General features: G+C 36.4%; 1 protein-coding gene across 6 annotated transcripts in view; it reads right to left on the bottom strand.

Annotated features, from left to right (window-relative positions):
- GRID2 (glutamate ionotropic receptor delta type subunit 2) overlaps positions 1 to 14,715 on the bottom strand; it is a 696,754-nt gene that overhangs the window by 284,695 nt on the left and 397,344 nt on the right. For 5 of the 6 annotated variants that reach the window (XR_212218.5, XM_015276600.4, XM_420483.8 and 2 more), the window contains exon 3: positions 1,248 to 1,532. The exons of the other annotated variant lie outside the window; for it this stretch is intronic. Coding sequence is in view for 4 of the 5 variants with exons in the window: in XM_015276600.4 (XP_015132086.1) it covers positions 1,248 to 1,532 (285 nt within the window). In the remaining variant the exon portion in view is untranslated. The remainder of the gene's footprint in view (positions 1 to 1,247; positions 1,533 to 14,715) is intronic. 6 annotated transcript variants of the gene reach the window in all.

Below are 14,715 nucleotides of genomic sequence, written 5' to 3'. Positions count from 1 at the left end.
GATTCCTATCCAGAAATCAAGGACAAAATTATCTGGATAATTTAAAAATAGTATTTATGAATACAATTATGAAAAAAAATCATTACATTTGATTTTTAAAACAAATACGTGCAAAAAGGTATTCTTTAGCTGGCAAGACAATAGTCTGCTTCATAACTACGCAGGTACTCAGTTGCATAAACTGAGAAAATGTGAACAAAATTACACTGCTGCAAGCTTTTTGGATCAGTGTTTATGTGCATGTTCCTGATCTTACGGCTGGCACTTTTAGGTGCTGCTTTGTTATAAATAGAAATTCTCCTATTCATCATTTTCTATAGTTCTAATTTAAGAATTTATTAGGTAGCCAGGGAACAAAAAATCAATAGCACCTGACCTGAATGAACCAGTTATTATGCACAGCAAATTGCTGAAGTTTGCATTTTTCAACAACTTGAAGATTTAACTTTGAAAATAAGTTTTAAGATGCTCATCCAAACCAATCATGATTACTTATGAATAATGGATGTGTCTGAAGAAAACAAGTCTGGTTTCAAAGCAATTTTCCATAGAAAAAGATCATAAAATTCATTAGATAATGTACCTCTACTACAGCAATCTGTCTAGCTCTCAGTAGCAGAAGATACCTGTACTAAACTTGGCTGAATCACCAAGCAGGATGGCACCATCTGACTTCTGATGCTGTTGTTTGTGTCGCGCTTACTCTATTACACAGCCACTCTCAACTCAGCACTTCTCAGAAACACTGAATGCACCAAAAAAGAAGGAATATTGTCTTCTCTAGCCCTCTTCCTTAAGTGCTTCTGTCTATGTAAGTTCTCTCTTTAAGTTTCACATTTAGAAATAGCAGCTTATTCTTGCTGAGGTATCTGTCCTACATTCACTGCTGCCTTAGCTTCTGGTTATCAAATGCAAGCCTATAAAAGATGAGAGATTCACAACACAAGAAACAATCCTATGGGATCTAAAATTTTACATGTTACCTCTTGAACTACCATTAAAAAAAATTGCTAGATTTTTTTACACTTGAGAGTAAACTTACTCTGTTTATCAGCCAACTAACGCAGAAATCATCAAATTAACCTGTAAATATCAATGGATTTTAGAATCTCTTGGATATTGTGAAATACTGACAGAACCATAAATGTTCAGAAGGAAAACAACATAGTAGAAGACGATAAAGATATAGCGTGACTGCTTTCCACAAAATTAAGGATTTGACAGAAATTTCTCAGTTAACTACTTACCATAGTCATTATCATAAAAAATGATGAACTTCTGCCAGGCATATTCTGTGATCACTCTCAAGATGACATCATTTAAGTAGACAGGGGGGCGGACCGAGAGCGTGTAGTCATCATTGCGGTTGCTTCTGGTGAGCCCACAGCTACTTCTTGGTGTTCCTCCTGTTGAGCGCTGGATGAAGAGGTGAGGGATGTGCATGGCATCTGCCAATGACTGCAGGGAACCTGCTGACGTGCAGCCAATGGAGCTCACAAGGGCCAGGATGCCTTGGTTCATGAGGTCACAGGCTGCAAGAAAATACAGTAAAGTTCAAGATGAGAGCAGTTCAGCGTATAAGGCCTATTTTGCTGTTGAAATGCAGACACTTGGCACTGAAATACAACAGTTTAAATCAAGTGAAATATGGATAAAATTTTGTACATTGAGTAATTCATGAAGTCATAAGGTTTCTCTATTCCCTTTGAGCTGTCTTGCAGTGAAAGCTGAAAGATTGCCTCTTTCACCTTGCTCAGAAGTGAAATGTGTCTTCAAAATGGAAGCTAACTCTCGGTCCTTTTGAGGAACACTGAGAGCAAATTCCAGCTACTGAATTAACATGACTTCCCAAGAAGATAAGCACTTTTCTGTCTAGCACAATAGTTCCATGCATAGCATCTTTGTATCATACAGAGAAAGCCTGAAGAGATAACAATTAAGTCTCACCATCAACTTTAAAAAAAAAAACAGAACAGGATTAGGTACATTAACTTTGCTAAGCAAAAAATAGTTACTACTGGGTTTTAAGAGATGTATGTAACAATCTTATCTAACTTATCCTTTTCATATGTGTTTTCCTTAAAAAAAAAAGACTAAAATAAAACACTTTCAAAACTCAGTGAACAGTTTATATGTATTCACTCTCCTTACTTCCTTAAGAAAGACATGGTGTTGCTTACATAAACAGCACCCTGTAACTAATTGTTCAGTTAATGATGGCTGATTTACAAGCAGACAATCTGAAGTACTATACAAATGACAGCCATATTAATACCAGAGATGTTTATTGTGATTAATGTTAATGCAATCAATAAATATCAAAAGAATTAACAATGATTAGGTCTGTAATTCTGAAGAATTACCCTGTGAAACAAAGCAGAGTCAAGTGTTTATGTTGGGCTTCTAATAGAATTGAGAGCTTGAATGAGAAAGCAATACAAGCTTGTAGCATAATTCCCCAGAGTACAGTCAAAGCTAAATTCTGAAATACTCTGTTCGCCACTGGCAAAGTTACATATACACTTAATCCATATATACACATGGAAATTAGATAATGGGATGGTAAATAGAATCATAGGACCATAGAACAGTAGCATACCTTTACCTACACACATCTAATATTAACCTTGCAATTACTTATCTTTCAGGAATATTCTGTGCACACAACAGGTGTGAGCAAAAAAACCCACATGTGAGAATATATTCCCTTAAAAATATAAAAACATACTCTAGCGGCAGACCTGTTGTCTTATATCATATGGGTCTTACTCTCAGTGAGTAATGTTTTACTGTACCAACACTTATTGATTGAAATAGGAATATTTACAACATGAGGAATGATTCAACTTGAATGAATTTACTGATAAGGCTCATGGGCAGCATGACTTTCTAGCCAAAGGATGGCACTAAAGGTCTTAAATGCAGAGAAACACCTTCTTATAAAGACATCTCATTATTCTCATTAAGATACTGAGATTTGGAGCATGACACCCCGAGGCACTAACTGATACAAACACCTCATGCAGATGAGAGGATAACCATTGCCACAAAGTTTTCCAAGTGTTTTGGCTTAGAATAAAGTGTTCTTTTGTATTTGCTCTGAGCATGCCACAGCTTTTGGGCCAGCTGCTGGGTTTTAGGTTAAAGGTAATAATAGATTGTTAATACTCACAATTAACCTTTTCCAGAAAGTTATAAAGAAAAAAAAAAAATCAGTGTATCACAAGTTTCTAATATTCAGAACATCTTAAAATTCTCATTAGCTATTCACCTAGTATGCTGTTCGCTTATATTCCTCATCATCCTTGCTTTCAGGAAAGGAAACTATCACACTGTGTTTAGGTAGTTTCTGAATCTCTTTCCTGATAATTTTCCCATAGATTACTGCAATTTCTAGGTTGCATATTCTGATGAAAATACTACTGCTTGAGAAAAAAACCCTATTTTTACTGATATATTGATCTATCCATCAATAAATACCTAGCGCTACTTATATTTCAATAGATATCCTTCCAGCTAAATATCGATGAATAAAATACTAAATTTTGCAGAAGTCTGCTTTAATTCAACAAAAAAATTAGTACTAGAAAGTCCCAATCCCACCCAATTAAATAAAATATGAAGTGTGACGTTCCTGTCTCTCAGACACGATATTTAAAAATATACCTGAATCAGCCCACGTTGCAAAAATAGCTTGGAGATGTGTACATTTACAGGCACACTTTCAGACTGAGAATAATCAGTGCACTCACTGTAAAACCAGGTAGTGGGAAACATGTTATTGAAACACGAAGGGGAAGAAAGCAGCAGGGAACATTTAGCTCCACAGGGCCAAATACTAATATCAGCAAACAAACTGTATAAAGGCTTAAAACCTTCTCTCTTGACATTGAACCATGTTCGTTTGTTACAACAGCCTCCAGACTGAAGCTGCCCATTCAGCTCTTTCTTCCATGGTATGTTTGTGAGAATTGTACACACTGGGGTTGGGGCAATACGCACTTCATTATGCTTGCAAATTGAACTATTCCTGTATACTTAGAGATCATATAATACACATACATAAGAACATAATACACAGAGTTAGATGCTGAAAAAAGGGTTGTTACCTCAGAAAAAGTTTTTCTAGAAAATGAGTCGATGAGTTGTAGTGATCACCTCTGAGTCAGAATATGACTATGTTATTTTTTAAACAGAAATATAATTTCTATAATATATATACACAGAGAAAGTATATTCCTTATCACAGAATCACAAATGTCATACTATCATGTACAATATTCATTTTTTCTTAGCCAAGCAGAAATTCCGTTGGACACAGCAGAAGAGTTACCTGGTAAAATGTGAGACTGAGTTCTACATGCTTCCCCCCTCATCAACAAAAGCTTAGTTGAATCTTTCTCCTAGTAATTCAAATCTTGTCACTGTATCTTAACAACTGATTAAAAGATCTGGTTCAAACAAATTTGAAACCCTGTTTGCACTTCTTTTTGAACCTGAAATATTCAAGTTACATTTTTATCCCACCTGTGTTAAAAAATGCACATATGCACACACATACATACACAAAATTACTTAAATGGTAGTTTGCTTTTCAAAATGGTTACAACTGAAGTCACTATGGCCTTAAAGACTGCATTTCCAAGTTGTTGCTTGTTCTACTGCTGATACGATCAAGTTGTATTAGCTTACCACCAATTAGAGATACATAAATATTGCTGTATCTTTTAAGGCCTTGCTCAGGATAGAAGAAATGTCAGGTTCAAATAGACTTACATACACTTCCATTGCAAACTCAACAATGAAGAAACAGAGAACAAACACTACTGTTTCACAACATGAATTATCCCTATGCAGAAGTTGTCCAGATATTAACTCACTCTCCTAAGTACCAGATAGCAGATGCTAATAAAAATTGAATCTTCAGAAGCTGAAGTTATAAAATTGTCCAAAGATTTTAAAATATCATGTAGAGAGGATATTGAATGCCTACAGAACAATATAAAACGTTTCTCTATTGTAGATATACATAGACTCTCTTCTTGCATAACACATACTTGCATACACACAGATTTACATTTCACTCTACATTTTATCTTGTCTTTCTCAAAATGCAAAGTTAGTGAATTTCAAACACTGACAGCCTTATTGTCTACTAAAAACAATATTTTTTAAAACCATTATTTTTGAGTAAAAAGCCTTCTAGTTTAGTTTGCCATGTGTAGCAGAAATGCTAAGTCACAGCCTGAACCAGCGATTGAGCACCTGCTGGGAGGACAGGGCCAACCCATGGGAGCTCAGGTGCATGCAATGTACCTGAGTGATGGGAAGGGATGGAACCAGTATCCACCCCTTCCCAGACCTCATTTAAGGGTTGGCACTGGAAGCAAGTGTATCTTGTTGTAGATCTCTGCATACCTGAGGCCTTCCAAGGATAAGCAGCTTTTGTCCTTTGTTTCTGTGTCCATGGCTGCTGCATTTGGGCTCATCCTCACTTGCTGCAGCCTAGGACTTTGCTACCCAGATAGTATTGCTGTACTTTCCATCACATTATAGCATTACAGCATGGAATGTAGAGAAAATAAAAACCCAATTTTGTGTTCAGTATGATATTTTTTGAAGTAAAGACCACAGCCAATGCAATTTAAAATAAATAAATTACATCTAGGCTATTAGCTTATATAAGCACTTCCAGCAAAGTAGAATTTAAATAGCTATAGTTATGAATAAGTCCTTAAAATGTTTGCTCTAAGAACCTATCATTGTATCCATTTTAGAAATAACTACTGGTTGCTGTAATTCAGGAAAATAATTAACTCCTATAATTAAAAGCAAGCTTAAAAACAGATGCATGAATGTGTAAGAAATAATAAAAAGACTACTGAGATTTAGCTCTTGCAATTTGTGACAGTTTTTTTACTCATTTTTCACTGTTTTTTTCTGATACTAAATTTTAACGTATCAATCTTACACACAGCAAATTGAAAAGTCCAAGTGAAAAAGTTATTGTGTGATCTCTTCAGTAATGGCCTTACTTTACTCCCATTTAATTTGCTGATTAAAAAAGTAACTACCAGATGGATCACTGCTTACCAAAAAGGTTGCTCAATTTGTTCCCCATTTCAACACAACAGCCAGGAAACATTCTCTGAGAGGTCAGAGAGGAAAAAATATATCCCATGAGAACCTGAGTCTTTTCCCCCATACATTGCACAAGAAAAGCACTTACAGATTTATTAATGCAATCAGAAAATTAATCAACTCTTCCATGACCCTGTTTGTACTAATCCAGATCTGGATAAGGATAAACACCTGACTCAAAGGGCAAAATTCAACATGAGGTGACTTGAACACTTGAAAAACATTCTAGGAAATCAGAACTTCTATGTAGTTTTTATAAGCTGTTGTTTCTTGTTTACTATCAAAATAATATGCTGCTGACTGTTCTAGAAAATTTTGCTCTGTTTCAGAATGCTGATGAAGACTGAGCAACAATAGTGTGCAAATTCCTCCTTGTGAAGACGAAGGAAAAATGGTAATGCCTGGATTTCTTTTTTTTTTTTTTTTGAGATGTTCTCCTCCCTCCAGCAAGTGGCCATACTAACCACAGAACTAGTTTTTTTGCCTGTAATCTTTAAACTGTCTCAAAGCATTCATGAATTCATTGCAAAAACATGCAAACATAGAAAAAAGTAGCCACGAAAAATTACATGAGGTTCAACAGATAAAGTATAGTTCTCTCCAGTGTTTGCAATCCTAGAGATCAGTATCAAATTTTCAATAAAACTTTTTTAGTCACTTTCAGATAGCAATTCTGCCTTAGAAAAATTATTCTTCCTTCATAACACAACAGTTCATCTCAGTCTTAGAACTAAGTTGTTTAGAAATGAGTGACAGCACATTTTTAACATATCCTGAAAACTACTCAGAAGGAAATAAGAGTAAGATGAGGGGAAAAAAAATATGTATTATTCACCAGACTTTATTTTTTTTCTGATATGGCTATAGGAAGCCCCTTCATCTGCATTTTCTCTGTAAACATTAACCAACTGTCCTCTCCCCACTACACAACTCAGACTGCTAGAAGTATTTGAAATTCACTTGTAATTAATGTGTAAGAGAATTTAGTTTGTTTTGACTCTAAAAAACAACTCATATTTAAGTTTTAACAGATGAGCTTCCTATATTTTGGAGTTTCTTTGGGGAAAATAATCCAAAATTCTCATTGCTAAAGAATAAATTATAAGGGTAGAAAACATTATCAGAAAGAGCATTTGCATCTATGTTGTGCAACCAGGTTTGAATGTTTTTACTACTTCATTAAAATTGAATAATTCATCTGAGCCTTAAAAAATAAACTAGAAATCTCACAGGTCTGGAGGGAAGTTAAGATCTCTACAAAATGTCATTTCGACACCATTCTTTGAAGGATGCAGTGAGAGCTTTAAGTGACTGCGTCTTGTAAAGCCAAGTTACAAAGACTACTGCTAAATGGAGAACTCAAACAGTATCTTTTTGGCCAAAAATTCAGATTATTTTGCCTCCAAGTCAACCTGTAGATCTTCTGTTCAATTCTACAGAGACACATAGGGCACTTGCTTTGACAAATTATCACAGCAGGCAGATAAACAATAGAACTATTTTTAAAAAATATTTCTCAAATCTGTTTTCACCTGGTACTCAACTGTTGCACCCACACATTGGCTCAGAGGAGTGATGGCTCCTCACACTCAGAAGACCTGCCTTGAAATACATTTTAAAATATTATCTCAAATAATTTACACAGCTGCAAAACCTTAGCCAAATAGTGGCAAAAGCCATCATCTCCTCAACCATGTGAAGATGAGTAGATTGCAGAAAAGCACCACTGCTTTTTAGGGTGCCCATGGTGAACAGGTGTAGAGAAGCTGTGCTGTGGGCAGCCCTGGCTAGAGGAAAGGGCACCAGGTACAGTGCTGCCATATCAATGCTCAATATGAGCACTAATTGAAGAGGAGCAGAGAAAGGAAGAGGTAAAACCAATTTGAGTCAGGCAGTGACTTGCACTGGAGAAAGGGCTAAAGATATCACAAAAACAGTCTCAATCCTGACATCCCAACAAGAATGACTATCTGCAAAGTTCATTTAGCTGACTGGAGAATAAGCAATGAATGGAAACTCCAAAATACTCCCTTGTTTGTGTGCTGATCCCTTGCAAGCATGAGCCAAATCCTATCTACTGCTAGCATCTTTGTTCAAACTGTTGTATGAGCAATTTCCATTCACCCATTAAAGAAAATGAAAACTTTTTATTTTATGCATAGCCCTTGGTCAATTATAGTTCATTACCTACTTTAATGATGAAGCATATATTACTTCAGTCTACCGTGCAACTTCCTCCATTCTTTCTTTCTTCATATTTGCCACTGTACTGTTGCTGAACCTTTTAATTTTCCTTACCAGCACACTATTTGATAAGTTATTAAGCAGCACGTAGTGTCTGATACCCTTTTTAATAGCTAGTTGCCTGCTGCAGAGCAGACAATTGCTGCATAGCAGCAATTACATGGAAACAAAAAGACTGAGTCTTAAAGAAGCTTAATATAAAATTAAAGACAGTTTTATCAAAAGATAACATCTTAGGATTTAGTCTACGTCTGTGTTCTCTGAACGTCTGTGTAGAAGTATTAGGGGAAAATCCATTAACAACAAAATACGTTTAAATCTTGATCATTAACAACTCACATTTTACGGAGTTGCTCAAAACAAGACACGGTAAAATTCTTTTTAAGAGAACAAAACGTTCCTAGTGACATTTGATAAAAAATACCTTTTCCTTGCCATCTATCCATCAGATTGTCAGGCAGTTCTTCCTTCCAGCCTTTCCATCTCAGATCCAACTTCTCTTTCCTATCTGCTTTTTCATCTCCAAAGTACTACAGAACTCTCTTTTTCATTCTCCCATGTGCTGTTCTCTCTTTCTCCTTAGCATCTGCTACAGGCAAAGCAATGCACTCTTCCTCCTCCATATCCTTTTGTTAATTTTTCTTTCCCCCACCTACTTCAACCTATCTCCTCCAAGAACAAAAACACAAAATAAGGAAGATTTGGCACCAGGCTGAGAATCTAAAGGTTCAGATCCTCTTCCTGCCTCTGCCATTACTTTGTTGCATGACTTTCTTTTGGATGAGCAATTTGATTTCTCAGGCTTATGAGTGCATTATTATACTGCAATACCTTTGTAAGATAATTTTGGGTGATCTAAATGCAGAGGATTACTATCATCCCCTCCCCCCACCAAAAACTTTTTCCATGGTTAGAAAAAACATTTCTTAGTATAATTCATATTGTGTGAAGTTCCTTTACATCTCCCCTCTTGTGAGTGCTAATGTTTCATAATTCTCCTTTCTTGCCTGAACTATTAGTATGGAGACAACAGGCTCTGCTGGAGAGATGCAGTGTGAAGCACAATAGCACAACCTAGTCCAGGGCAGACAAAAGAACACACAGCTGGTAGCATTAGTTTGATTGGAAGCCCTACAATGCAAAGAGCTGCCTGTACTGCCCTGGATGAGCTTGGCATTCTCCCAAGCACAGATATGACTGAACAATGCTGCTCAAAATAAGGCCATCCCCAAAGGAAAGGAAAACTGTGAATAGCAATCTGGGAGCTTTCTTTCCTTCAGTGCAAACAGCAAAGGGGACAGAAAGGGGACAGTAGAGTAACTTTTTTTTTTTTTTTTTTTTTTTTGTGGCATTGCAGAGGAATCTATTTTCATAAGCCAAAAAAAGAAAAAAAAAAAAAAAAAAGGATGTGGGGGGTGGGGGAGGAGGAGGGATAGGAGGGATCAAAAGAGACATGCAATTAAATTTTTCTTTTCAAAAAAAAAAAAAAAAAAAGTAATTCTACTAGACTAGTGAATTGAGCACAGCGATTTGAAGACCAAACAACACTAAGGCTAGATCTTGCATTTGCCATGAAAGAGAGAAACAGACCCTACATTAAGATAAAAGACTTTTTATGAGAATAAAAAGAAAACAAGGAAGATGCTACATCAGTTGCAAAAAAATACATGGGTGTGAAAAACCTGAGAAGCCTGTAGGAGTACAGAACATCACTTCCATCAGCATCTTAGCCACTCAATAAAACCTCAGACAAATCAAAACAATTATCACCATTATTATTTGCTAAGAATAGACAGTGTACTTATTCCTCTGACACACAGAATAACAATCATGTTAAGAGTACCTTTATAGAATGCTTTTTATTTGTAACTCTGAAAATCCTTTTCAAAGAAGCTCAGCATCTTCGTCTCTATTTCACAGAAGAAAACAGATGTGCCAAAGGGAGTTACTTGCCCAAGGTCAGAAAGCAAACCAAGGAAATTGTTTTCCATGCCAAGCTAAAACATGCACAAAGACTGAAAACAAAGTCTTTTGTTGGAGCTTTTCATTGTTTGTTTTAAGCATTAGTGTTCGACTAAACGCATTTTATGTTCTGAGCCTAATATAACCAAGCTTTATGAAAATGAATGATTTGAAAGGCAAAGCAATATGGTCTACAACAAAGGAATTAAGTGACAAAGTTCCCCCGGTGTGCAGCGACCCCAGAGCAAGGGGGATGTGAGGGAGTTATGAGGGATGTGAGACATGTATCCCAACACTGAGAGTCAAGCAAGAATGTAATGGGAGATGAAAGAGGTAAATAAAAGCAGAGAGGTAGGGGGAAGACAAATTTTTGGAGGAAAACAAAATAGCATGCTATGTGGAGACCATACAATAAGCAGAAGTATTCAATAAAGAAGTAAGCATTTCACAAGGAAAATTACAGGCACAGTCATATGATATTGAAATAAAAGGACGGGGAAAACTGCATGGGAAATATACTCTTATGATCAGGCATTTTGAAGAATGACATAGACTTGTTCAGACTGGGTATCCATTACCAGTGACAGAGAAATCCAGTCTCTCAGCATATATTACAAATATTCTCAACATGATTGCTTATCTGATATGCAGCATAACTGGTCCTAAGAACCTCAGACAACTCATCTGTGTTCATTAACAACTATGTAAGATGGTAACAGTACAGAAGAACACACATGAATGGCATTAAGGGCACAGTGCTTGTGCAGAGAGATACAAATTCAGAAGTGTTATAAATAGAACTAATAGAAGACATGGGAAAAACAAACAAACAAACAAACAAAGAACCCCCATAGAACAACAATAAAGGAATTCAAAGTGTAAAGGGATGTAATCATAGCTTTGATGTCACAGAGAAGGCTGTTAAATGTGAGACAGTAAGTAATCAAGTAGTGAGATTTGTAGTCGGGAAATAATAAATCCATGTAGACATCCAGGAGCAGGATCTAGACTTCTGCAATATGGGAATAATGGAAGAGGAGATACAGCAGGGAAGCCAGTAACTGTGATACTGAAACAGCCAAAGCAGTAGACTGCCAATGCATTGACAAATGTGTCAGTTGAAAGGGCACTGAGGCATCAACTGAGTACATGTTATAGGAAAAGCAGCAGCAGGGCTTGGCAAGTGAAGGGAAGGAAAGACAAAACATGCCTAAGTTTGAGAGTATTTTTGCGCTCCTACTCCAGGAATAATTGTGCAATGTGCCTTTGGTGCCAGTTGCAACCTTTTACTGAGATTACTTTGATTTTAATGGTTGCGAGAGATGCCAGGAAATGATGGTAATGCAGCTTTTCTTTTTCCTTGACTTTTCCCAATGTCACAGAAAACAAAATTTGCATAACTCTGAAGTGGAAAATACACATTGACAATAAAGAGCATTTGGGTAACACTAAACACTTAACCTTAGTTGGAAGCAGCAGTTGATCTAAACCACACAAACTATGAGCCCCCATCAGTGCCAGATTTAAAATCCTCCTCTGACAATGAAAGGGCACATATCCAACAGAAGACATTTAAGTGTTGGAAATGACAAGCAGAAAACAATTGACCCAAATCCTGTTGAAGTTGCATTTTAGAACTGTATCTCTCCCTGACAAACACAGAAGTGTGTGGGGTGGAAAATACAAAGTGTCTCAGCCTCCAAAACTGGAGCAAATATGGTTTGCCACAGCCAGCTTATCTACTGAAAAACATCAAAACCATGTATAGGAATCCCATGTGGAATGAAGCAGTGGAGCAGTCAAGTTCTCTTGCTCACTTTTGCTTCAAATGCAAGATATGACTTTCTTATAAGATCTTTTTAAAAAGTTTAGTGACTATTGGATATAAGTGCTAGTGCTTACTGCGTTACTTCAGATAGGAGCTTTATTCTTTCATTGCAGTCCTCAGACCTCTAGGTGCAGTACTTCTTTCAGCAGCTTTCTTCCCTTTCTCCAGCTCTTTCACAGAGCTGCTACAATAACTCTATACAATAGGAGAATCATATCCACTAGAGGACTATGTCTTTGTGGCACATTTACACATTTTCATTGGTTTTGCTTCAGAAGTTTCAAGTAAGTTGCTCAGTCATTGTTGGACTTGAATGAGGAGTGAATGAGGCTTACCAAGTATATCAAGAGCTCCTGGTTGGGGATTAAAAGTAGCAGCATTACTTTCAGCCCACTTTCTCTACACAGTCTCCTGATGGGAGGCACAAAATTTAGGGATGGTTACTTCGGATGTCAAATGCATCTGCTGCATCGAACTTATGGTGCTTAGCTCTAGTATTGAGTTTGATGCTAGTGTGAAAAAAGGTGTCTCCATCACTTAGCACACAGAGCTTGAAGGGATGCCCTGAAATGGGATAGACTGAGAGTTGGACTAGATTATTTTAGTTTTCCACTCTCAATGATTCTATGATACTAGAACAAAACTAGAATATCACATACCACCATCTCATCCACAATACAAATTTATCATGCAGTCCGAGAAGCAAGAGACAAAGAAGGGAAAAGGCTTGGAACAAATGGCATTTTTTTTTCATTCAAACATATTTGATACTTCTACGGAAATAAGGAAGTATAGTGATTCCCATTTTATCATAATACAGGAAGCATATAGCAGACTAAGCAGCACACACAAAACTGGAGTTACAAAACACACATCTTTTTCTGCCCATTTCTTGTGTAAGCAGCATGAGATGGGTACATGTATGCGTGTCACTCTAAATGCTTAACTCTGCAGTTTGAATCCTGTGTGTACAAGGGAAATAATGCTGAAGTTTCAGAAATGTTTCCTGAGGACTGAGCAGAGCAAAGATTTCTTAGTAACTTAAGTGTTGCCAAGGGCGTTGCAGGAATGCCTACATGGTCTTTCCACCACTGGGCTGGTCTGATCAAAGAGCAAACACTGTCTAAGTTTCCCACAGCATCTCATTAGTGTGCAGCAAGAGGTGTGCTGCTGGAAAAAAAAAAAAAGTCAATTTTCAGAAATTTAATTACAGATGACTAGCTGCCAAGAGTAAATAATTTTAATATGCATTGCAATGCATGAGTTTGCATAATTCTAGTACATTATTTTTATTTTATTGTCTATACATCTATTTCTGCAGATCTTACACAAAATAGGAGGGCTTAAGCTTAGCAAATAGTCAAAATCTGATCTCCTTTTCAGCAGCTTTGAAAGGAGTGAAGTTTTATTACTTTTCCTGATTATAGCTAATGAATTAGTGAGAAGAGAGCAAACTACACATTGCAATCTTTCCAATTTCCATGCAATCAATTATTTTCCTTTGTCAGAAGGAGAATTATATATTAAGACACTACCAATTTGCATGCCCTTTTCTTTCATTCTCTTCTCATTGCTGCTTTTGATACTAGTTTATTTTTGATAGGAATTCAATCAATACAGCAGAATTCTTTATTTTGTTTTAGGAACTAGATTCAAGCGTTTCTTGTTTGATATATCTGCAGCATGCATTCACACAAAAACATACATATACACACTGAAAATATCACACAACTATCTCCACCTTCAACCTGTGCACACCAATATTCTCTATAGCCCAAATGCAAACCCAAGAGAAAGAGACAGACTTCTATTTTAAGAATGATATCTTTTTTTTTTTTTTTCCAAATGCTGCCTACATTTCTAAGCCTTTAAGTCATCCAGCTGTAGGAAAAGGTCAGTTAGTAAGGCTTCAATTAACACAAATGTATATTTAGTATTAATGCAAGAGACGACTAAAAATCCAGCTATTTTGTCCCCACAGTATAAAATGAAAGCCTTTTCTAGCCTGGAAGTGACATCTGAATTAATGCAGCTTTCATTCCTTACTATATTGTATGAGCGATGACATACCACAGAAGATGATCTGCACAGAAGTTTGATACACATACAAGGACTGTTAAATTACTACACTTCTCAAAGTAAGAAATAAAAAAGTAGAGAGAGGAAAGAGATTAATTCTTATGCTTAGTATCAGTGACATTTCTAGATCCCAAACTAAGCAGTGTTAAAACCCAGGTACAATAAGGAATGTTTAAAAAAAAAAAAATCATGCACCTGATTTGAATACTGGTAGAGTATTTAAAACATGGAAATAACAGTCCAAACAAAATATCCTCCACAAAAGCCTTGCTTTTTGTAGTTTCCCCATCAATTTAACAACCTGACCCCTTTCTACTATTAAGAAACATCTTTTTTATCCCCGTTAGACTGTTGGTGCCAGCCATCACTTAGCACATCCGAAGACTGACTTTTGCTGGAAAGCTAAAACTGTGATTACAACTACTTTAGCAAACTGGGGAATGTCTCCCAGAATTGACATC

Source organism: Gallus gallus, chromosome 4 (genome assembly GCF_016699485.2).
Source record: "Gallus gallus isolate bGalGal1 chromosome 4, bGalGal1.mat.broiler.GRCg7b, whole genome shotgun sequence".
Lineage (NCBI taxonomy): Eukaryota > Metazoa > Chordata > Aves > Galliformes > Phasianidae > Gallus > Gallus gallus.
Note: the sequence above shows the minus strand (reverse complement) of the source record. Positions and strands in the feature narration are given on the sequence as shown.